The 24227-nt window shown below is 48.5% G+C and overlaps 1 protein-coding gene across 1 annotated transcript; it reads left to right on the top strand.

Annotated features, from left to right (window-relative positions):
* Nucleotides 1-426: 426 nt before the first annotated feature.
* On the top strand, nucleotides 427-21323 carry kcnk5a (potassium channel, subfamily K, member 5a). Its single transcript, XM_064301910.1, has 5 exons — nucleotides 427-940; nucleotides 15833-15944; nucleotides 17124-17290; nucleotides 17691-17859; nucleotides 19550-21323. Exons 1-5 carry the CDS (start codon nucleotides 755-757, stop codon nucleotides 20461-20463), a joined length of 1548 nt encoding a protein of 515 aa, XP_064157980.1. The 5' UTR covers nucleotides 427-754; the 3' UTR covers nucleotides 20464-21323.
* Nucleotides 21324-24227: the final 2904 nt, after the last annotated feature.

The following is a 24227-nucleotide window of genomic DNA, read 5'->3' as shown; positions in this document are numbered from 1 at the left end:
AATAAAGAACAGATCCGCAAGCGAGTCAGACTGGTAGGCGACAGTCCGAGAAAAAATATTTCTGGACACCCACTAAATGTTTTCACACAACAATTTAAAACAACTATACACAATAAAAACACGTGTAATAGTGTAGGCGAATTCAACACGCACAGGCGTGCCGTGTTTGCAGTTGTGGGTAGAGTTTAAAATTAGTTTGTCCACAAGTGTGAAGTGCAAGAAGTAATCTAAATTGCTTTGGAAATCTATCGACTTGAAGAGCCTTGAAAGGTCTTCGAGCACTTACCTGTACTTCAGTTTTCTTCCTATCGTTATTTTCCTCTCCTCTCAATGGGCGGTTCTTCGTCTTGTTTTACCACTCCCCTTAAAACTTTTTTTTGGTCTACTCTATCTACATTTACCCTACCGCACCAGTTGATTCGCGTTACACCAAGTCCACACGTGTAGAGGACGCTGCTAGCAGAAGGACGGGACGCTCCTTTGTACGTATTGTAAAAAAGTTGAGCCAATAGAAATTCCTAACGTGGCTAAAACAAAGCTGTTTTTTTAAAAGATTAATGTCTAAACAGAGCAGCCACAACTTGTGTCTCCAGGGAAAACATTGTAGGATTATTTTCAAGGGATTCACAAGAAGAAAAGTTTTAGCTTGCAGTTCCAAATTGGTCTGTGAGCATGCGCTTGGTGTAAAAGCAGAAAATTCAAACCGGAGTGCACTTCCCGCGGGCTTGAAGTAGCGCCAGTATCACGCTTAATTATGGTGGACAAGGGCCCATTATTGACATCAGCAGTAATCTTTTATCTGTCCATTGGGGCAGCAATATTTCAAGTTCTTGAGGAGCCGAACTGGAAAAGAGCGGTTAAAAACTACACGGACGAAAAGGATCAGATACTCCAAAAATACCCCTGTCTCACGAGAGAGGACTTGGACAGGATTTTGGAGGTATGGTAATAATAACAATGCTAATAAATAATTTGCTTCCTTTCCTCCTCGTAACAAGAAAGGGAACGGGGGGACAATGGGGAAAAGTAGGTTTAAAAAGTACAACCGTGGTCAGTGAGTGCACGCCCAGCAACACCAGTTGTGGAACAGCACAGGGCAGGCTAACCCACGGCAGAGTTGTACCAGTTTAAAGGTGTTAAATGGTTCATTCCTGCAGACTAAACAATTGTGGTCCTCCATAAATATAAATGTGTATGTATGCCATAGTGTGATCTCATGCATTCTCATTTTGTTAACTGAACGTGTAACCATTTAACGTTAGGTTTTGTGGTAGGTGTCCATAGAAATAAATGCAATCTGAATGAAGCCGGTGAATGATCAATGAAGAAGCCGTAAGTGCAGCTGATGTTCCAAGTGGCTTGCGTCACGTCATCCAGTGTGTGTCCGCAGCGGTCGAAAGTTCGTTATCTTATTGCTTAAACATTTGCGGACTTACCGTGCACGTTGCTTTCGGTCTAACATAGTTTATCTCTCATACCGTCTTTAGTAATGGTATTTAAAACGACCGTCTGCATTGCAATCTGCAGACCGCTTGAGACTGCGAATGCCCTTTGAGATTTCTAGATTATGGGAAGTGCATCCTTTCACCAGGAACCTCAGAATCTGCATGCGTTGAGTAAAATAAATTATCTGGGTGAACCCTGGGGTTGTGCAGTAGCAGCCGAACCTGTATAAATTCCTTTTTAACCACAATTAGATTTGTCCTTTGGTTTAGAGCGAAGGCTTCATGAATAAGTGTTCTGTTCTTTCAGTTTTTACTACATTATTGGCACAAAATTAAGTGACTGCAACGTTACTTATGTTACTCAAAATAAAGTACGAAGTGCATGCTGTTATACTCAATTGAGGCCCAAGTACGTTTCGTTTTCCGATGTGCCGGGCCGGCTGTCAGAACCTTTACAAAGCAGAGAAACCTCACGTTTGGCCTTAAACTCAAGGGCAAAAAGGAGAAACGGTCTCGCGCCTCTTGATGGGCAAGCGTGAAGTACATTTGTCGCCTTCTAATCCTCTTGAATGAACCCCGTTTGCCTGCGAAGATTTCCCCGAATGCATTGAGTCATTAAAAAAAAAGAAGCTGTGCATGAATCATCACCTGTATTTGTTTTTATTTGGCATTGTCTTATTGTCAGTGCAGTAAGACATAATCGCGCAAAGGATTACTGTCCTTTTTTAGGGCTGAATTTTTTTGCTGCGGTTTGCCATTTTTTCTGCTTTGCAAAGGAGCTGGGTGCAGTATTTTTTTTAATTTTTTTTTACAAGCTACACGGGTCTGGAAAGATTTTTGCTGAGCGCGTGCAATGGCATCTCTCAGCTGTGCGCTTCAGTGCAGTCGCAATACTTTGAACATCTGATCGGGGTGTCCTCCTGCTGACGGCGAGAGCGCCGTCATAGCGACGCTGCAGACAATGACAGCTGGCTCAAGCGCGCGCGTGTGTACTGTTTGGCTCTCTGAGATCACTGGAGGCTTTGCTCTCTCCACCACGTTGGCTAATAACAGGCTAGGCCCATCTGGAGTCTATATGCTGCCGTTGTGTTGTAAGCCCGAGTCCGAGTTGTGTCTTTTGTTTCTGGTGTCACTTAAAGTCAGGCTGCAAACTAATTGGCTTGATTCCCTCCGCAGGAGGAGTGTACCTGGCTCTCGAATGGTAGAAAATGGTACAGGAGTGCAATAAGTGGAAATGTGTGGCGCTGTAGTAGTTGTGTGTGCGAGCGTGAGTCTGACTGTGACTGTGTGGGTGTCTGTCTGTGTGTGTGTGTGTGTGTGTGAGCGTGAGTCTGTGAGTGTGTGTGTATACAAAATCACTAATAATGAGTTGTTCAGCTTAAATCTTAGGTCAGTTTCTTTGTTTCAGCTTAGTTTTTTATATGTTTTCAAATGTCTTTTGGCTGTACAGGTAGGCCTATGTCCAACTGCTATAAAGATGTCACTCTTGTAGGCAACTTTTGTGCGAAGTGGCTTATCTGGTATTGGGCGCTAGGAAATTCATATTGACCGCACAGTTGGGATTACAGTGACATTTTTTTTTTGTGCAAAAGGTAAAGTGTGACATTACAGAAAACCGCGAGTCACTGTGCAGTATCATTTCATCAGCAGGGGGCTGATGGGAATTGAAGTCCGGAGCCCGACTTTACGCAGTGTGTTTAATACGCCCCTGGACTACACTACACTGCCCATTCTGATGGCTGATGAAATCAATGTGTGTACTTGTCTGGCAATTCTGTCTGCTCCCATTGAAACTTGACAGGGTGTTTGAATAAGAGCAAGTGACCTCAGGGTTTACGCAAGTGCAGTTGGTTGCTTTAAACAGGAGCTTGTTTGAACGAATTGTTTGAGGCCTCTTGTCGCTGCTACGGTTCAACAGCCACCGCTGTTTGTATACACCCTTCAGTTCTTTACTCGCGTAGCTGCATACAGTAGCTCTCTATCGTGATGCCATAGCTGTCTGTTGTGATGTCTTCAATGCGCTATTTTTTTTTCACCCCCCCCCATTGTAAATCAAGTCACTCCTCTATCGCATTGATCAATTTGAACTATCTTCAGTAAATATTGGCTAATCCTTAGCGTTGCATGTCCCTGTCCAAAAATACGACCTCACATTTACGTGTGAGTTTGTGTCTCTTTGGAATCTCGCAGAGGCAGTCCTTCACAGTCTGAATAATTTCGCACCTTGGGAGAAGTGGAAGATTTCCTTTTTTTAAAACGTTTTTTTTCTAGCACAAAAGAAACCATTCCTTTCTCCCCCAAAGTGTGTGCTCAGAGTACACGGTGGTTTGGGGTTGACGGGGTGGGGGAGGGCTCGGAGGTCCCGCGTCTTTCCGAATGCTTTAAACTCAAAAGCGTGCCTCAACATGCCCCCAACCACCACCGCCCCCCCCCCCCCCCACACACACACCCCAACCCCACCCATCCACATATACCAATAGTCACAGAGGCTTCACAGTAATTTACTGCCTCTCCCTGCATGCACCCGCTCCTGCTCCCCACCCCCAACCCCCCCCTTTTGCTTCCTCAGCTGTTTGGATAGCCATGTCTGGAAGCCCCCCGGCCCTGGGAAGGTGGGGGCTGCTTTTTGGGGCAGTTGGTACACCAGCTGCCCGGAACCTCGTGCCTGGAAGTCCCCCAGCACCGGGAAGGTGTGGGGGCTTTTGGGGCAGTTGGTGCACCAGCTGCCCAGAACCGCAGCCCCAGAAAGCAGTGGTCTCCTCTCTTCACACCCCTGGGACATCAAGACGCCATCTTGTTCAGCTGGTAGCAACTCTTCTTTGGTACGAAGAATGTATTGGTGCTGGTCCTCTGGGCCCCCCCACCCCAACATGAAGCTAAATTTGGGGCTGCATGGGGGGTGTCTGAGACTTTTTACAATTTATTTGGACAAGCGGCTTCACGGTTTATGAAGCAGGCTGCCCCATAAATTAAACAAATCGTGCTTGTCTTAGTTGTTATTCCTCCCTGTTGTTTTTTCCTGTTCCTTTCATTTTCTGTTTCCTGTTTAATTGCCCCCCCCCCCCCCCCCGCTTCATTTCAGGGCAGCATCCCAAGGGGTTTCATTTGAACCCCCTCACCTGTTTTTGGGGACCCCGGTAACCCAGCGCAATGCCCCCGTGTGAAAAGACGCGCTCTCTGCTTCGGAGGCGTCGAGCTGGATGGAGCTGTTTGGCTTGACTTTGGTGGAACCACCAAGATGCAATAAAGCTCCATCTCATCACACGCAGACGATAAGAGGATGGGGTGGAGTTGGAGGGTAGGGTGAAGTTTCCATTTCAATATCAGCAACCACCCCCCCAATACTGTTCAATCCACAAACTGTCATTCGTGTAAAGTGCAAACGATTAGAAAAACGGGTAGAGTGAGTCCACGGACGCTCTGATTGGGTAATCTAATAGCCGGTTTGATCATGTGAGGTGAGCTTGTTTATTTATTTTTTGTGGTCATCCCTCCTCCCTGCTGCAACGGCTGCTGTGTCAGTTCGAAACCTACGCTGCGGTCGGGATGGGGTAAATTCTCTGCCTCGGATACCGCCTTCATTTCTAGGGATCTTCAGTTGAGACATGCATACACAACCATAAATAAACACACCCATAAATATCTATTTTAAGCAGCCATAGAAACCTAATACCTCATTTGCAACTGCCTGTTTTAATTAATTTTTTATTTAGTATTTTTTTTTGCGCCTCCGATTGATTCTTTCAAGACTCACCTGTACCCTGCTCTCTTACTAGCCCGAAAGAACATACGAGAGCAGAAAGTTCTTTTTGCATAACCGGGAAATAATAAATGACGACAAAAAAAAAAAAAAACTTGCTGAGATGTTCACATCTCATCGAGATAACAAGAACACTTTTCTGGCCATTGAGCTGACTGTGCACTTCCTGGTAACGCGCTCCAGTTTGAGCCGTTCGGCACGACACCGCTCGGCTTGGCTTGGCTTGGCTCGGCTCGGCTCGGCTCGGCTCGACGCCGTCGCCCCCGCCCCCCCCCCCTTCCCCGAGCACCGAGCCGCTCCTTAAGACTTCTCCAGCGCCGAACAAAGATCTTCCCCCTTGTCCCAGTGCAAGCTGCTGGCTCACAAACCAGGACAAGTCGAGGGAAAAGTCTGTTGCGTGTCGTCAACGTCTGTGTGTTGCGTAATCGAATATAGCGCAAGTTCAGGGTCGACGCTGCGGCACTTCCCTGTGCGGCTTCCTGTTCCGGCAGACGGGATTCTGGGAGTACGGCGGAACGTGACACTGGCATGCATGCCTCGGGGGGGGGGGACAGTGGGTGGATTGGGTGAACGGACTTGCTGGGCCCTGCTGTGTGCCATGTTGTGCCCATATGGGGGTGGCGGCATCATGCGTCGGTTTTGGGACCCGGGCTTCCTGTTCCCAGAGGCTGTGGGTCGGACTTCCCAGGTCGGGAACAGGTGGCTGCGTGTTCCACGGGCAGACGTTTGTCTCCAACCCGGGATTTATGACGACCGTGTGTCCTACCGTTAAGTTTTTTTTAATGACATCGGGGCTGTTGGAGGCGGGTTGCAATAGATTACGCTTTAACCGTACGACGCTCTCCCGATTGAGGTGCAGTTGTGTCCTGTCCAGGAAGTCTGCTTCCTGCCCAGACCTTCTGTGGTGGTGGCTAACCCGCTAGCGGTTTACCTGGGGCTCTTTATCCGTCCGCTGACTTGGAGTTGCTGGTTTTTGAGGTGGCTAACCTAAAAAAAAAAAAATAAAAAAAAACCTTTAACTGGTTGGACGTGTAAGACGGGTCCAGGTTCTTACTTCTTTCTTCGGGGTTCCACTGAACAAGGGGTCTTTCCCTTGTCCTTGTGTGAGCTCCTGGGACGAATTCTGTGTGGTCAACATCTGTGCATTTATAATCAATAAATTTGCAAGTTCAGGGTCAGTTCTACTCCCTTCTAGTGCCACTTGATGAAGTCTCTGCTGACACAAAAAACTTTAAACGGCCATCGTGTGCTCCCACATCATTTTATTCCGCGGCGAGGCCAAGATGTTTCGCGATAGGTTTGGAATTTATATGTTTATGTTATTGCCTCTCAGACGGTTATGAATTTTACTTTGTCCTGGTTATGAAAGACCAATAAATGTTTTATTACCTCCTTATCTGGACCTTGAGTTCTGTTATGGATCACATCCACTGTTTCTGTAACTCCAAAGTGCCTTGCTCAGCATAAAATGGGGGCTGGACCTGCTTATGTTAGATAAATTGCTCTGCCTTCTCAGGAAAAAAAAAACTTATGCCAACAAATATGCCAAGACAAGGTATATACCTGACTGTTGTGGAACTGGTTCTTCAGCTGAAAAATTAGGAGGGGGGGGGATTTCAGTTCCAAAAGAGCTGCTGAATTCTGACAATGAGAGAAATGGTTAGAAATGAAACGATACAAGGAAAACATTTAGAGTAGCTTGTATAAAAGTATACATTATTTTGGTTTATGTATTTGTTTGACTGACTTGGCAGGGTAAAATGTCCGCCAGGTAAATAGGATGTTGGTAAACGGTGTTTGCATGTTTGCAGGCTTTCCTGGGTTGCCTACCAGAGAACGCCTTGCCTGGAGGGCTGTTTGAGTGTGTGTTTGATAGTCAGGGAACAAAAGGAAAGCTAGGAAAGCATGCAGGACACTGTGGTTTATGCGCTGGGGAGAGTCACCTGCGGAATTTCTGTTGTTTTGAGTTTTGCTTTTGCGTTCGTTCCTCGAACGAGGGATTTGGCGGCGATGAGCCAGGCCGGCCGCACCGGCGAGCGGAACACAGCCATTCCGTGCTCGTCTCCCTCTCCTGGTTTCTCTTTCTTTTTCTACTGGGGACATTTTGAAAGGGCACTTCTGTCAAAATGGTTGTGTCTTGAACTTGAACTCTGGGCGGGCTGTCAGCGGACGGCCTGAGGAAATAGGCCGATTGGTTGTCGTGCGTTTTTTTTTTTGCTGGTGGATTGAATGCAAAGGGGTAGCCTTAATACGTACTACGAAGATTTCAGATTTACATTGGAGAACTGAGGTGGACTGGAACTGGCAAACCCTGCCTGTATACTTCAGGCCTGGAGATCATACCCCCCCCCCCCCCAATGTTTTGTGTTTATTTTGGGGTGAAGGAGTGGGGGGGGGGGGTCTTCATGTTTTTGATACAACCTAGGAACCTGCATGTACTACCTTTTGCTTGTTCATCACAGTTGTACTCCAGCACCCTTGATTTGTGTCACAAGAGACCTGTCATGGTTTCCTTTTAGGTAATGGGATTTTTTCTTTGTCCCTACAGGCTTGGGTTTTCTGTGTTTAAGTTTTCGTTGGTGCCAGCAGGCAAGCTAACTTTAACTTTTCAAGCTTAAGTATTCGCGCGTTGCCACTGGCTGTCCGTGGTGCGGTAAGCGCACCCAAAGTAGCAGACCCCCGCCCCTCCGATTTGTGATATCATTTTGTGTTTTCTGCTTATTCTATACTTGTGATACTGCAGTGCCGAAGACAAAAACGCTCGAGCACACACCCACGAGCACGCATACGATACTATGCTTCCTGTTCGCATTTTTTTTATTATCGTGATGATAATCGCTTTAGATAACCTGGGGTCCTGGGCGGGAACCCCTTGCTATTGGCTGTGGACAGACTTCCTCAATACCGCATTTCGAACAGCTTTACAGAGGTGCAGATCCAGGATGCTAACCGACAGTTTTCATTCACAGAATCACATTAACTAAAAACTCTGCTGGACTCTAGTGGGACTAGCGTGAAATGACGGCAAACTAAAACTAGAATCACCGGGTCTCCAGAACCAGCTCTGTGCGAGGAGAGTAGGTGCAGTGTTTGGGTGTAAAATTAGCGTCTCTGTAGGATGCAGCACAATTGACGGGTAATTAACCTCAACCGAATGACTCTGTGGGTTGGGGAACACAGTTTAGACACTAAAAATTGCACACTTGCTGCCATAGTAGACAGCCGTTAAATGCGAGGTTTTATATGAATATCGTCCTTGCCTTGTGCTTAAAAAGAAAACACCTGTCGCCTAACGATGAACGCCAAACATAGACTTGACACAATGCGCAATGAATAGCGCTTCATATTCACTGGCCCACTTATCTTTTTTTGCATTGCACCCCGTTATGTTTCTGCACATCAGTAATAAGGCGGTTTGGAAATGTTATATTACTGATGCATTCGCTCGGTAGCGAAACGCCAGACTAGGTCATTTGTTTACCACCGCTTTGGATATGTCGGCACTTAGCGTGCGCTCTTCGTGATCGCTGTCCTTGCTGCGCTGATAATCGTTATGTAAATTACTGATATTGTATCTGAAGGCAAGCGTAGGTTAACACGGACGCGGCTGCGAGCAGCTGCGCGTGGGGAAGAGGTAAACGTTCGCACAGCTGTCTCCGTTCTCCTGTCCCTGGCGGGCGCGGTGTAGATCGGAGTGGAAAAGTACCGAGGAGGAGACCGCGCTCTCGCGCCAGAGAGGAGGTCTTCTGCAACGCGCCTGTGATAACCGTTTCAGTTTGTCGTTGTGGTTTTCGCGCTTCCTCCTTATCTTGGGGCTACAGTTGGTCCAGAGCCAGTGCTGCTCACTCTGCAGCGAAATTGTCACCCTCTTTCACCTTTAACACTACTAAAAATTATTAAGAATAATGGACTTAAGGCAGTGGTGTCAAACTCGTTGCCATGGAGGGCCGTGTGTATGCAGGTTTTCATTCCAGCCTCAGATCTTGATTATATAATTAGTTAAATTATTTGCTGAATTAGGGATGCAGGTTTGTGCACAATGGTGACCCGACGTCTATGGTGACCCGCATTGTCTAAATAAAAATTTTCTTATATTCTGTGCTTCAATGCAGTTAAACGCATATGGCTGAATGAGTAATTGGACTCAATTAAGGCAGCATTAATTGGTTGGAATGAAAACCTGCATACACACGGCCCTCCATGGCAACGAGTTTGACACCACTGACTTAAGGTATACCCTGCATCGCAGTCACAAAGTGCGTTTACAGTCAGGTGTGGGAATCGTTCTTTTTTGTTTTGTTTTGTCCCCCCCCCCCCCCCCCACAAACCAGTGTTTAGCCACTTCTTGCCAGAATACCCATCAATCATTGGCTGACGTCAAGATTGTGGCATTAGACAATAAGATTTGCGGATGTTTAGGCTGCCAAATTGGCAGTTTGACTCTGGGGATCCCCTGCTCTTTGTAGTAAGCGCCATGACCGTTTAGCAAGTTTATCGACTCATATCTTGGCTGAAAGCCACCATCTTCTACATCGGTGACCCCACTGCTGCACTGGGGGCATTGATGCTTTAGTCCTGCAGATAATCTGCCCCCTATTGGCTCTCCAACATCACTTTCAGATGCAACTCCCGCCCCCCCCCCCCCCCAGTTCATCTCCTATTCAAGTACTGGGCACGCTCAGTCCTGCAGTTATCAGGTTAGGAGGGGTGTAGTACGGCCTTTGGCAATGGTAAACATTCCTGAAGCCTACGGAAAGCAAGTGGTTTATTTAAATGCACCAGTTGGGCATTTCATAACATCTAACGTGTCCATGGAATGCGGAACGTATAAAAAATAAAAAATAAAAACAATAAATAACATAGCCAGTCGTAAAAAATAAACCCGTATTGCAGGTGAGAAGGTAAATATGACTTGCAGAATTAAGGTGTTAAAAAAAAATTAAAAAGTGGCATAGGAAAACATTACTTGGTTTCTGTCCATTAAAAAAATAAATAAAAATGAGTCAAGAATGATATAAATGTATTTTATGGGCCCGTTCAAAAGGCCGTGAAAGACATTTAACCCCAAATTCGGTTTTGGGAAGTCGGTTCAGAGATGGGGCGCCGGCAAGCTGTGGGCTCGGCATCCCATCATGCTTTGCTCTGACCTCGCCACAGTCTATGGGAAGGCAGGTCATAGTGGACCTCAAAGTGCGTGATGGGAGGCTATCAGTGACTCTGCAGATTTAAGCGTGCACGTTTAGCCGCTGCTAATTGCAAGCTAAAAAGAAAAAGGGAAAATCAATGAAATACGTTTTACTCTTTCCTTTGTTTTTCTGGTTCTGCTGGAAAGCTGGGGTGGTTGGGTGGTTCTCTCTTGTTTTATGGCCACACTAGCTCAGTGAAAGGCGCAATTGCTGAATTGTGTGTTGCAGATTTTCTTCTGCTATATGATGGTATGATCTGTCAATATGCCGGTCTCAATAAGGATAGAAATTTCTGCTGAAATATTTTGATTTGGAAACAAACAGCAATAATTAGTTGGGGGGGGGGGGGGGGGAGGTTGCATGCATGCATGCATTTAGTATGTTTGGGTTGAAGTTCCTTAAACTTGATGCCTTCTTGTTTGTCAGCAACCTGGATTTAGTCCAAGGTTGCTGTCTTGTACCGCCCGCGACTGAACCATAATGTGAGAAGCACGCGCTTACTCTCTTCTAACGTGTGAACAACGGCATGGAATTCGAAACGAGAACTTTCAGGTGCGTGGAATTCAAGGGCGTTAGGGCGTTTTCTGCAACTCCTTTCTGCAAACTGTCGGCAAAAATCTCATAAATCCTCTGCTGGGTTTTGAGTTGTGTTTTCATTTCAAAAGATAAATGCGTGGTTGTTTTTCTTTTTACTTTTCCCCCCCTCCCCACCTCCTGGAAAAAAAATTTGCCATTTAAAGCCAAGCTTTTAAGGTTTCTTATAAACTTCCTGCTTCGTAGCCTGCAACACGTACTTTGTGGCGACATGATGAGTTTTTCCATATACAAGCCGTAAGTGCCGGCTTACAGGAATTCGATTCGGCGGCTGGCGCGAGTTGCACTGAAGAACTCGAGCTTATCTCGCTGTAGAAAGACACAGGCGTTTGTCATCTGTTCTTACGTAGACATTGAAGGCGAAGCAGCTTGGCTTCGAATTAAAGGTGGAAAATGTAGATATCAGGGATGGGTCTGTTTGGGGAGTTTGACGTCGCATTTTTTAGTTTTCTGCTGTCGCATGTAGAATTTATCCAGGGCGTTGTCGTAGTGATCACCATTGAGATCCATTGTCCAGATTATGTTGCACTTAATCCAGGTTTGGCAATTTACAAATGTAGAATTTTACTGCTAAGCTTTGTGACGCATTCTCATCATTATTGCGTTCGAGACTTGGACAGGTTCAAGGCAGCTGTAGATTCTGACTGGTGCTGACTGGTACTGACTGGTTCTAACTGGTTCTGACTGGCGCCGAGGTGCGTCAGTGCGTGTGCCTTGTTGACTTTTTGCCAGAGAGTTTAATGGAAATGGGTGTAATGCCCCACTGTAACCGACCAATTGAAATAGTTAGTTATTTTTCTTCTTTCTTTTTATGGGACTCATATAGGCAGGAATTCAGTTTAGTATTTGAAAAAAATCACGAGCTCACACGATCAGGAACTCAAATACTCGCACACGTGCTCACTCAGGTGAGCGTCTGCCTCTGGTCTGCCTCCTGGGTGAGACCAATGTTGAGCGCTCACGGTGTCTCGAACCCTTGCTCCTTCCTCCTTCATCCTGGAGCCTTTGGTCTTTTTCGTGTGTGTGTTCTTTGGTCTTACCTTCACAGACAGGCAGTGCTCACACACACACACACACACACACACACACACACCACTCCAGTGCGCTGTGAAACGTAAACTTCCCCAGGTGTCCCAGAACAACCGCTTGCTCCCTGCAGTGACGGGTGTTCTGTCCCTGCATGACTCCATGTGTAGTCCTGTCTCAGGCGGGGGTTTATGACCCAGGACCTGTGTGCATACCCCCCCACCGTGTCTTCTGTCTGTATCTGGTATACATGGATGTGCATGCAAATTAAGATGGCGTCCTCTTCTCCAAGTCACTGCTTTGCATTGGAGACACCAGCTCCACCTGTGGAATGTGGAACGAGTAAAGCAGTTTTTTAATGTTTTGCGCACGCACACTGGCACACATCCTATGACCAAATAAAACATGTGAGGGAGGGTTCGGTCAATTGCAAAACATCAAGCCTGAGTCATGGTTGAGGGTTGGGTACGAGGATAGGCCTTGCATTTTCATGGGTTCAGTCAGAGAAATAACACCCCATTCATATATCCCTGTCACTTAAATGTTTCCGCAGAAAAGTCTTCAACCTTTATGAATTAATTCCTTGTTCTTAGCCATATCGGTTTCGCTTACTGAAGTGCTGTGTCATCTCCTTGCGAAAGATGCGGCGTCTCGAGGTTGGCTGGACTAGTTTTCCGGGCGTGTTGTGTGACCCTGACTCAGCAGGTTTCTGTGCGATGTTTTGATGAGCGCTGCGGTGTTTTTGCGTTCAGCGTGATGCCGATTACTGCCGACTGGGGCGGTTTCGGTTCCTTACGCAGATTCGGTCAGAGCACCGACTGGCATCGGTGTTCATGTTTTAAGTCTCACATTTATATTTCACAGGATGTCCCAAGCTGCTCTGTGTTTCCCCTGCGGTAGTGTGCCTGCATGTGTGTGCGTAGACATACAGCGCTAAAAAAATATATTTTTCAGAGAAGTCCAGACATTTACTCTTGTATTGCAGGATATTCTGTTAGTGAGGACAGGTGGTTCTGCTCAGTGGGCCACCAGCACCACCACTGGACGCCAAACATGCTGTGTTTGTGTGGTAGGTTGAGGGGTCACTGCTCTGCATTGGCCCCGCTGCGTGACCACGTGACCTCTCTGTTTGGGGCGTGGAATTAAGAGAGGGTCTGTCCTCATTGGCTCATTCATTGGGTAATCATGTGGTCTCTGTGTTCGGGGCATTCCATTCAGAGAGGGTCTGTCCTCATTGGCTCATTGGCTGATCATGTGGTCTCTGTGTTTGGGTGTGACGTTCGTTTGAGGGGGGACTCCTGTGCTCCAGTTGAGTTGATCCAAAAATTTCCCTGCTGTAGTGCGGCGAGACTTGTTAATTACAGAGCTGAGCTGCACTGAGTGCTCATTAGCGACGGCTGGCTAGCCCATCTGCCTGCCGCTCCAGAGTTTGGGTCTTTCACCACTGTGTGCATCTCTCCAGCTTCCCCTTTCTCTCTGTCTGTTTTTTTGGGTTTTTTTCCCCCTCAGACTTGGCAGAATGTTGGATCCCTGAGTAGGGAGGGTGTATGTCTGTTTTGTCCCCACAATAATAATTCAGTAGTCGTGTGGCTTTGGACCAAGTGTAATTGGCAGCCGGGGGAAATTCTGTTTTGTTTTTTGCTATAAAAATATAAACATTTGGAAGCTGGCAATGATTAGATGTCATTTGAAGCAGTTTCTCTTTTTCCTCTCATTCATTTTTTTCTTTTCTTTCTTAATTTTTTTGCCTGTTATAGTGCGGTCAGGGTCATGTTGGGGAAAAAGTTCTTGAATTTCATTTCCTTGCTTTGCTCCTGGAATGAGTGGTGTATCACTTTCTGGTATGAATGGGGATTAAAGACACGCAATCCAGGAGTTAGGGATGGTGTTGGGTATCACTTAGAATTTGCTGGTGCCAATGCCAAAACGATACTTTTAAAGCGGTATTTTTTCCTGAATGGCAACTGGACCAATAACCTCTTTAAAATAAAGAGCGAACGACGACATTAAAGAATGCTTGTGAACAAAAAAAAAAATTTTAATTGCAAAGAAATAGCAAAATTTAAATGTTTTGTGTGTTTAAATTATGCTTTATCCTCATAATTTTATACTGTTTTGCTTTTGACCGAGTTTAATGTTATCTAGCTTGCTAAAGGTGCCTGCTGTCATTGGCTGAGTCGACAGAGCGGAGCGAGCGAAGGCGCGTAGTGCCAAAATCTGCTCTGTGATTCGGTCCGGTAGGTGCCGGTTGTATGGGAGCCGGTGCCATTTTGGCTCCAGGTTTCGGTACCGAACCCTACCCAGGGTGTGAGCTGGAACAATGCATCCCCCCCCCCCCCCCAAGTGTTTTTGAGGATTAAAAGGAGGGTAAAGAGCAGGGCTCCTGATCCCTTAGAGTGTGGTTGTTTTGAATTTCAGAAAAGGGGAACAGTGTTGTTGAGCAGTAGGGTAAAGGCGCATGGTCTTCCTGTGCATCACATGACGCGGTGATGGGGAAGTGCTGTAGGATGTGAGGTCCTATCGAGATGTTAAACCAAGCTCCAGTTATGATGGACTGTGGTCATTAAAAGATCCCAGGGTATTTTTTTTTAAATATTTTTTTTTGAAAGAATAGGGCTGTTTAACCCTGGTGTCCCTGGTCAAATTTCCTAAAGAAAAATTGACTGTGAACATCTGGTCACCTAATCACCTCTGGCCCGCTACATCTGGAAAACTAATGCGGTTACACAATCCCCTGCATTCCTACCCTGCCCTGATTTCCCAGGTTGTCCACGCAAAAGAGAGCGAAATAGTTCTCGGTTCTAGTTTATTCTAATTTTAAAAAAAAAAAATAATAATACTGCTTCGGTCAAACTGGGCCACCCAATCTACCCCTGTGAGTTTGACCAGATGTTGCCTGTGGAGTCATGTAGATCGCCTGCACTTTTGTTGAACCCCATTGGTCACCCCCACCCCCCCCATCCCGCCCTCCCTGCACCCCTTTGATTTTGGGATGACAGATGAGATGTTTAGGGACGGATTGTGCCTGGCTTCCTGCCTCTTGAGCGTGCCTCTGGCGCGTTGAGCGTCCCAGCATGCCGAGCGCTTCCACCGGCCGCGGTGTCGTCCCAGGTGAAGGACGCTTCGCCGTCTGCTGCGTGTGAGGTCACCGGCAATGGCCGACCCTCGTCGAAGGGACGCATCTGGCGCCTGATAAGATCGGCCAATCACAGGAAGGACGTGGTCTGAGCGACAGGCCCCAGACACAACAACCCCAGCCCCCCCCCCCCCCCCCCCACAACACACAGAGATACACACGCACATACCTGCTGAAGAAATTAGGTCTATTGATGACATTCGCGGGTGCGTGCGTGCGTGTGCGTGTGTGTGTGTGTGTGTGTGTGTCCTCTATTGCTCCCTTGCTTGCGGTTTTCTGTACTGAGGAAGTCCACACTAAATTCTTGGGAAATGAATGCTGCTAAATTGGTAGAATATGATCTGACGTTTCCACCTGGTTTTGCAATATCAGGTTCTAAGGCGCATTGTCCTGGCGTCGATACCATACAACTCTTTCCTTGTCTTGATTGACAGTTGCGGTCTTCCTGGATCTACAGCACCATTGTCTAGTTGCTCCTGTTCTGTGTGGGGGGGTCTGGGTTGAGGGTTGGGTGGTGGGGGGGTGGAGGGGTGGGGGGTTTAGAACCCCTGTCCATCTGACGGTAACACCCCCGCGCCCTGATCTTGTCCCAGTTTTGCCCACCGTGCGGTCGAGTCGACCCAGAAACGGCCATTTTGTCCGTCTGTCCGCTTGACGCTCACGGTCCCTTCCCTCGTCTCTGCAGGTGGTGTCGGAGGCCGCCGGGCAGGGCGTCACCATCACGGGAAACAAGACCTTCAACAACTGGAACTGGCCCAACGCCGTCATCTTCGCCGCCACCGTCATCACCACCATAGGTACGCCGCCGCCCCGCTCCGCACCGGTGCCGAGCTCAGCGCTGGACTGGGGCGCTCACGGGGTTAAACAAAAAGTTTTTTAAAAAACACTGATTAATCAGCATCTACTTTCATCTACGCTGCCCCCGGGGGCACAGGAAATGATGTAATTGTAGCGTAATGTAGTCTGAGTTCATAATATTTGTGTTGTGCGTTTCTTGCTGTCCGGTAATGGCTTGTTTAACTTTGGGTAGGGGCTTTGATGGGAGCTGCTTTTGCCTGCGGGCGGGCGGGCGGGCGGGCGGGCGGGTAGGCCGGCCCGGGATGGTGTGCGTCTGTGTGACCGGGGTGACCCGGGGTAACAGAGCACTACCCTGATGAGATGGGATCGAGGTACGAAACGAACACTTTAAAAAAAAATGGCAGCTTGCTCGAGCGGCGCCCCCTGTCTGTCGCCCGGGGAGCTGCACCTGAGGTCGTGCCCTCGTGGAATTCCGCGGGCCGCCATTTTTATCCGCGGCCGCTGGCGGGTTTGTGCCGGCGGAAACCTGATCCCGCTGCCGGGGCCTGGCGCCAGCACAGGGAGCGTTCTTCTTCTTCTTCTTCTTCTTCGGTTGTTGCTGCGGTTTTTCTGTTCCTCGTTCGCGGCTGTTCCTCGCGTCTCTGTTGAGCAACAGCAACCGAGGAGGAAGTTGTGAACCCGCTTGGTTGTTTGCCACCTTCTCTTCACCAGGAATCTGAAACTCGTGTCCTCGAGGCCTGCTTAGTCTGCGCCTTTGTTGTGATTTTTTTCTTTTCTTTTTTTTTTTTCTCTTTTTTTTCTGGTGTGAATTGTCCTGGATTGTTACAGCTTGTTTCCAAGATCCAACTTAGCTGCGGTTTTGAAAGATGACCAAAAACTCTGTGGACACTGTGGCCCCCCCACACCCCCACCCCCAGGACTGTGGATTGAGAATACCTGCTCTAAATCCCTAATATTTCTTCCCTTTTTTTTTCGTCTTTTCAAGGACAACACACACTTGCGTGTACCTCACCTGCATAATGTGTAGCCACAGGCATTACTCACAAGACCAGCGCAGCTTAAAGAGATCGCGTTTTGTTTTCAACACCCGGCTCAGGAGACTTGCGGCTTCCTGTCCACACAGGGATTTAAACGTTTTGTGCGTTTGTTTTTTTTTGTTTTTGTTTTTTTTGTCGCAGGTTATGGAAACATTGCGCCGAAGACGTCCAACGGCCGGATCTTCTGCATCTTCTACGGCCTCTTCGGGGTCCCCCTGTGCTTCACCTGGATCAGCGAGCTGGGCAAGTTCTTCGGGGGCAGGGCCAAACACCTGGGGCTGTACCTGACGAAGAGAGGGGTCACCCTGGTGAGAGAAACTCGTTTGCGGATGTCTTTGTCCTCTCTGTGTGAAACTGCCCTGGATTATGGGGCAGTGGAGGAGTTTGTTTTTGAGAATTTGTGGGAAGTGTATATATGAACCGGACAAGTCGCTGGACAGTCGGCACCATTGAATTCCACGCATGTGCCGGATTTTTAAAATACTGCCAGTCTTTCCCCAGTTAATTTTATTAATGCTTATTTCATGAATTGCATATTCTGAATGCTCCCCCCAACGCCAACCCCAACCCCACTCCCACTTCAGTGAGGAGTTGTAAAAGTGACTTCTGTCTCCGGACAGCTAAGCGTTGTTGTCATGGAGACGGCCCAGCCGCCGTGGATACGGTTTGGTAACTTCCGCCTTCCTGTCTGTGCTCCCTTATTCACAGCGCAAGGCCCAGTTCACCTGCACCGCCATCTTCGTCCTGTGGGGGGTGCTGGTCCATCTGGTGATCCCGCCCTTTGTCTTCATGTGCCAGGAGGGCTGGTCTTACGTGGAGGGGCTGTACTTCTCCTTCGTCACTTTGACCACCATCGGCTTCGGGGACATGGTGGCGGGTACGTCCAGCTTCCCCCCCCCAGGAGATGTGCTTTTCTGGGGCCTCCTGAGTCTCCTGAGGCCGAGAGAACCCCCTTCCGAATGTATTGGGTAGTGTTGTAGGGTAGGCTTGTGTTGAGGGCTGAGTTGAATAGCCTGGAACGGGCAACAGACCCGTGTCCTTTCCTACCTCACCTGACCTTCCACCTCAGTCCTGCCCATGAACACTTTAATCCTTTGAAGAGTGTTTTTGGAATGGTTTTATTCCAAAGTCAGTGTTCTAGAACGCCGTTCCTTTCAGTTACCGGTAGTGTTAGCTGCATCTCTAGATGTTCATTACAACTCCTCTGATATTACACTCAAGATTTAATCGTTTTTCTCACACCTTCCCATAGCGAGCTTTCAGCCACGATAGAGAGCTGTGTTGACCTGGGAATGAAGTTGTCCGGGGCGTGGAGCTGTTGACTGGATGGGCTTTACTGGGCGTGGGCTGTGACCTGGGCGGCTGTGTGCCTTGGGAACGTGGAGCTGTGTTGACCTTGGGACGGAGCTGTGGACCTTGGGGAACGTGGAGCTGTGTGACCTGGAATGTGGAGCTGTTACCTGGGACGGAGCTGTGTTGACCTTGGGGGAACGTGGGAGCTGTGTTGACCTTGGGGGAACATCGGAGCTGTGTTGGCTATTACTGGAACCCTTGCACAGTCAAATATTTCTAATCTGCCATTGTTAGATAACCGATCTCTCGGGCTCATGCTTGTTGTTTTCTTTTTAAATTCCTCTTAAAACATGCTTAGCTGGGTCATCAGGTCTGAAGGTTTGACACAGGCAGCAATTAAAAGCTTATAAGTTCCTTGAAATCAACGCAAGAGACATTGTGAGCTGTCATTCCAAGGATGGAAATAGCTTTATTAGGTGTGACATCTCACACACATTCTTTCCCCTCTCTCTACTATACAAATATAATGAGCTGGACAGGTTTCAGATGCTGGATAATACCATTGAAAAAATGTGTATTAAATATTCTAGGTAACATCCGCTGTTTAATTCCATTCCAAAAAATATTTTTTTTGAAAAGGATTGATTAAAAAAAAAAAAAATAAATAATAATATATATATATATATATATATAATTAATAAATGACTGCAAAGTTGCTAAAGAGTTTTATTAAAGTCACTACCAATATACAACTCTTCACGTGCTAAATTATTAACTTATGAAGTAATTAAGTCGGTTCGCATTTGTTTATGACTTTGTTTCTGTGCAGTGAACAGACTGGAAAGAATGCAGTTTAGTGGCTGGAGAGGTCTGTAATTCATAAGCGTTAAATAAAATGCCATCATGGATTATTATCACTTTAGATAACCTCGCGCAGTAAAGGGGGAACGTTGTTTTCGGTTTTTTATCTCGTCGCATATTAAATAAGAGATGGTGATAAGCGTTGTTTCTTTCTCGGAACGGGCGCTGACCGACTTGCCTTGATATCTTTTACACACAAGTGGCCAGCCAGCAGACGCATTAACAGCTCTCAATCTTAAAAAAAATAACGCAATCTTAAAAAAAAATAAAATAAATGGAAAGTTGGCGTGTTGTGTGTTGATAAAAATGGAATCTAGCGGATATGGCGGTGTTGATTAGGGCACTGTAAGAGCGTTTAGGGCCGCTGAGTGTTTCTGTTTCCCCTCTCACTCCGTTTGTCTTTCCCCTCTCAGGGGTCGACCCGAACGCGGACTACCCGACCCTGTACCGCTACTTCGTGGAGGTGTGGATCTACCTGGGCCTGGCCTGGCTCTCCCTCTTCTTCAACTGGAAGGTGCGCATGGTGGTGGAGGCGCACAAGGCCCTGAAGAAGAGGAGGAAGATGAGGAAGCTGTCCGTGGACGAGATGCGGACCTACAAGGAGGCCAACAGGTCGCTGCGGCTGTCCCCGTCCGCCAACGACGTCAACATCTTCAGCTTCCTGTCCAAGAAGCAGGAGGGCTACAACGACCTCATCAAGCAGATCGGCTCCAAGAAGGAGGGGCCGGGCGGCGTCAACGGTGTGGGCGGGGTCGCAGGCGGGGGCGGGGCCGCCAAGGACGCGGCCCGCTCCAAGAGCTGCAGCGACACGGCCGTCTGCGGCAACGCCATCCTGAACTTGGACCGCTCGCCGCGCCAGAAGCGGCGGTACAGCTTCAGCGACCGCATGACCGTGGCCTTCACCAAGTCCAGGAGCTACCTGATGGGCCTGGAGGAGGGCATGCTGCTGACCGAGGTGCCGGGCGAGGCCGACCTGGAGGCGCAGGAGGGCGTGTACGAGAACCAGCTGGACAAGGACGGCGGCGGGACGGACGGCGGCCGGCCGTGGGACTCCAAGGACTACCAGTCGCTCGTCTTCCAGAACGCCAACATCACCTTCATCGACGAGGAGAACCTGCTGGACGAGGACGCGCAGACCAAGCTGTCCACCTCGGACGAGAACGCCTCCCTGGCGTCGGAGACGGACTCCAAGGAGGAGCCGGGCTCGGAGTCGGAGGGCTCGGAGGGGACGGAGGGGTCGGTGTTCACCACGGACAGCTCGGACCGCTGCCACTCCTACGAGCAGCTGGTGGAGGAGTACGCCAAGGAGGACAACACGGAGACCTGAGTAGGCTTCGGCTGGGCCCAGAGGCGCCTCCCTCCATCCACGTCCTCCTCTCGTTCACGCAAGGCCGACCGGAGAGGAGGCGAGCAGGCTGAACTAACGGCTTAACGGGGACCGATGCCGGGGCGGGGCAACGGACGAATCGCACTCCGGACCATGAGGTCCACGTCATCATGTTGTCGCTCCGCGTGAGAAGCAAGGTCTTCCATTTTGGCTCTTGTCTGTGCTCGTGGAACGACCGACGTCACTGAACGCTTACGCGCAGACCGTTCTGGTAGCTTAACGATTCAACAACAGTTCCATTTTTTTTCTGTGTTGTCTTGCGTGAGTTCCACGTCATTCTATTTATTGCTAGAAATGGTGTACGCATCTGCTTCTTTGTCTGAGAACATAGCACTGATTCACGTAGAAGAGATGCCCCTCTGTTCAACGGTAAAAAAGGACCTTTCATGAAGACTGACGGCATCTTCCAAACGTGGATTGCCTCCAGTGTCCCAAATCATATTCACCATATTGGTGCGTTGTTGTTATTGTTGTTGTCTGTGTTAACGTTAATAAGAATGAAGGAGTGTCCTTTTCCTGCGACATGCAGGCCTTGAATCCTCCTCCTCTTGACCAGTGCTTCTAAAAATGAAAAACACAAAGGGTACTTCTTTTTTTATTTCGTTCAGGTAAATGCTTGGGACCGGAGTAGCCGAGCTCTTTTTTTCTGAAAGATGTGCAACAGGAAGTGGTGCAGTTTCTGCTGGCAGATTGTGCCCCCTCACCCCACCCCACACCCTGCCCTTGTTTTCTTTCCTCCCCATTATTTTTATCCTCTGGCGGATGTTACGCTCCGGATGGATGATGTTTGATCTTTTTTTTTTCTTTTTTTTTTTATTTCTGATGTGTGTGTGCGTGTGAGCGGCGTCAAGCTCGACCGAGACCTTCCGACTTCCGAGGCGGCAGTGGAACGAGGCGCGTAGAAGCGAGCGACGCGATAGGATCTTCTGACGGTTCGGTTCGGTCGCGGTGTGTTTTTTGAGTATCCGCTCAAACGGCTTTAAAGGAACAGAATGATAAAGCACTGGCTGCTTGGGGGGGGTCGGGGGGGGGACTTTCTGCATTAAAGGCAGTCCTGGAAAACGGCGGGTGTCCTGGCTGAGGTGGCTCCTCGTCCACCCCACCGCGCCCCTCGGCTGCTTGCTCACCGCTTCTCTTGCGTCAGACCGGCAAGAATCCCCCCCGCCCCCCGCCCCCCCGCCCCATCGCCCCATCCCCAGATGCTCCATCCTGTCACTGCTTCCTGACTGGGTTCTAAACAACGGTGTGCACACGCTGTGGGGGTGTTTTCTCTCTCCCAGTGCCGTCTGTGTCTGTTTGCCTACAAACCTCCGCCCCCCCACCTCGCCCACCTCCCCTCCACCGCCACCACTCCTTCCCCGGGCTCCCGAGTGGAGCTGCACGTGTTTCTTAGGCTCCTCCGTCTCTCTGTGAAGTCAAGCTGAAACAGGCCTGCTGCACTTCAGCGCGATGCGTTTGTTTGCTTTGGGTCCTCAGTGCGCTCGTCTCCCTGGGGGGAACGCTAAAGCCTCGAATGATGAGCTAGGAGGGGCGCCCCTGCCCCGAAACGCTACTGTAAATGTATTTATTTTTTTTGTATTAACGAACAAAAATTTTTTCGTAAAGGTTTATCGCTCGATCAAATTTGCGCTCATGCAGTTTTCTTATCGCTCTGTCTGCCTCGTTCTCCCCCCGTTCTGAGAAACTACACGTTTTTTTTTGTTCCCCCCCCCCCCCCGTGCGCGCTGGTTTTTCCGAGGGAGTTGCTGCCGTTGTTTACCCCTCGCGCGCGGAAAACTTTGAATCGTCGGCGTGAATGTCGCCGCGGGTTATGTGGGGCGGCCCAAGGTGAAATGACTCCATGTGCGGGGGGAGGGTGAGGGGTGAGGGGTGAGGGCTGGTGCTGGGGGGGAGGGGGTGAGGGCGGAGGGTTACCTTCAGGAAAAGGAGCCAAGTTCATTTTCCAGTCTCAGTTTGCCTTACTGATTCTGTTATCGATGGCAGTCCATATTCCGTATTTTGGGGGGGGGTGGACTGTTGGGGACTGCCTATGAGATAAACCTCGTTCCTATTGCCTTTTGCATATCAATGCGGTGTTGCCCGTGGCAACGTGAAACAGAGACCTCCTTGCACTTACGCTCTGTGTAGCCCGCCTCCCTGCCGTACGAGTACACTTACTATTTTTTATTTTATTTTATTTTTTATTCTTGTCCCACCAGGCGGCTCGCTATGCGAATGTCATTGTTTCTGTGCCTGTCTGTTTCTCATCGCAGCAAAGCTTTGTCCGTTTGCGGTAAACTCCACAGTCGTGGCCGCCTTCATCTCTTTTGCTCCTATTGGCCCAAGGGCCTTTGTGCTCGGTGTCTGTCATCGTTTTTCAGGGGGGGATGCTGGGTATTGCAGTCCGGTTAAGAATGGTGCCTATTGCTTTTGACTTTGAGTCCATGTTAGGGGTGCACAGGGGGGTTTTTTTTGTTGTTGTTTTTGTTTTTTGTGGCAGAAAGCCGAGCACAAGGATTCCTTTCAGGCTCTGAAAGCGCCAACTGAATTTAAAGGGGCAGTCCCTCGTTGCCTGTCCCGTACGGGTCAGAATTTCGTTTGCTCTGCCACACGTGAAGAGAACCCTCCGGCTCTTTTCTGTGAGGCTGGCGCCCGGCCCGCCCGTGGTGTGTAAACAAACGGCGCCTGACATCACGTGCTGCGCAGGAGGGAATGTGCTTACCTGCGCTCACCTGTGTGGATAGCAGGGTGCTTACCTGCAGTCACCTTCGTGGACAGACAGGCCTGGAGCAGAGGGCATGTGGCTGATGAAAATGATCAGGTTTTTCAAATTGGGGGGAGGGGGGGGGCGGGCGGAGGGAATGTGAGAAAGCAATTAAAAAATGAAAATGTAAAAATAAGAAGGCTGTCTGTAGAAACGGAGGAAGCCGGAGGGTGGAGCCACCGCGGTGTCGGTGGGTTAGTTCTGTGAGCTCGGATTCCATGACCGCGTTAAAGCCAGAAACCCGAGCAGCTTCTCTCTCCCCCCTCTGTTTATTTAAACTCCACAACGCCGGGCTGGGAATATCCGCTTTCCGGCTTTAAAATGTCACACGTCGGTACTTTTGTGTGTGCATGCACTTTTTCTACCAGTTCTTCCTCTCTTTTTTTTTTTTTTTCACCTCCAGGCACTCAGTCTTTCTTATATCTCCATTTACCTGCTCCCCCTTGTCCTCCTCTCCTTCCTTCCCTCCCTCTTTCCTTCCTTCCTTCCCTCCCTCACGTGTTACTATTCGTGTCTTCGTTAGAGTGGAAGGTTGGCAGAGGTTTTCCGGGCCATCCCAGATATTTCATTTAACTTCTGTGGTACTTTTTTTTTTTTTTCAAGGTTTTGAATGAAACTGCGAACGATTTTTATGTGACAATCACGCGAACAAATTTATGTTGTGTGTGTCTGAAGTTTTACTCCACGTCACTCCATTTGTGTAAAACTTATTTCAGCGTATTTTTCAGTAAATTATTTAGTGATTAGCAAAAAAAACTGTTTTGTATGAAACAAATGCCTATAAAGTATATATTTTATTTCCTTTTAAATAAATATTTTGTAAAGAGAAACCGTTGTTCCCTTTATTTTGTGAGTGGCTTTTGTACGTGTGACCATCTACTCCTCCTCCTCCTTAACGGTGTCGGGCTGCACAGTCCACTGCGATCCCAGTTCGATTCCCCAGCTCGTTGATACGCATGCA

Source organism: Anguilla rostrata, chromosome 1 (assembly GCF_018555375.3).
Source record: "Anguilla rostrata isolate EN2019 chromosome 1, ASM1855537v3, whole genome shotgun sequence".
Taxonomy (NCBI): domain Eukaryota; kingdom Metazoa; phylum Chordata; class Actinopteri; order Anguilliformes; family Anguillidae; genus Anguilla; species Anguilla rostrata.
Note: the sequence above shows the minus strand (reverse complement) of the source record. Positions and strands in the feature narration are given on the sequence as shown.

Bases quoted from the DNA above. Each gene is read 5' to 3' on its own strand.
- kcnk5a (XM_064301910.1), top strand. From the start codon at position 755: ATGGTGGACAAGGGCCCATTATTGACATCAGCAGTAATCTTTTATCTG. The intron at 15,945-17,123 runs GTACGCCGCCGC...TTTTTGTCGCAG, and splicing joins CACCGTCATCACCACCATAG to GTTATGGAAACATTGCGCCG. The intron at 17,291-17,690 runs GTGAGAGAAACT...CCTTATTCACAG, and splicing joins CGAAGAGAGGGGTCACCCTG to CGCAAGGCCCAGTTCACCTG.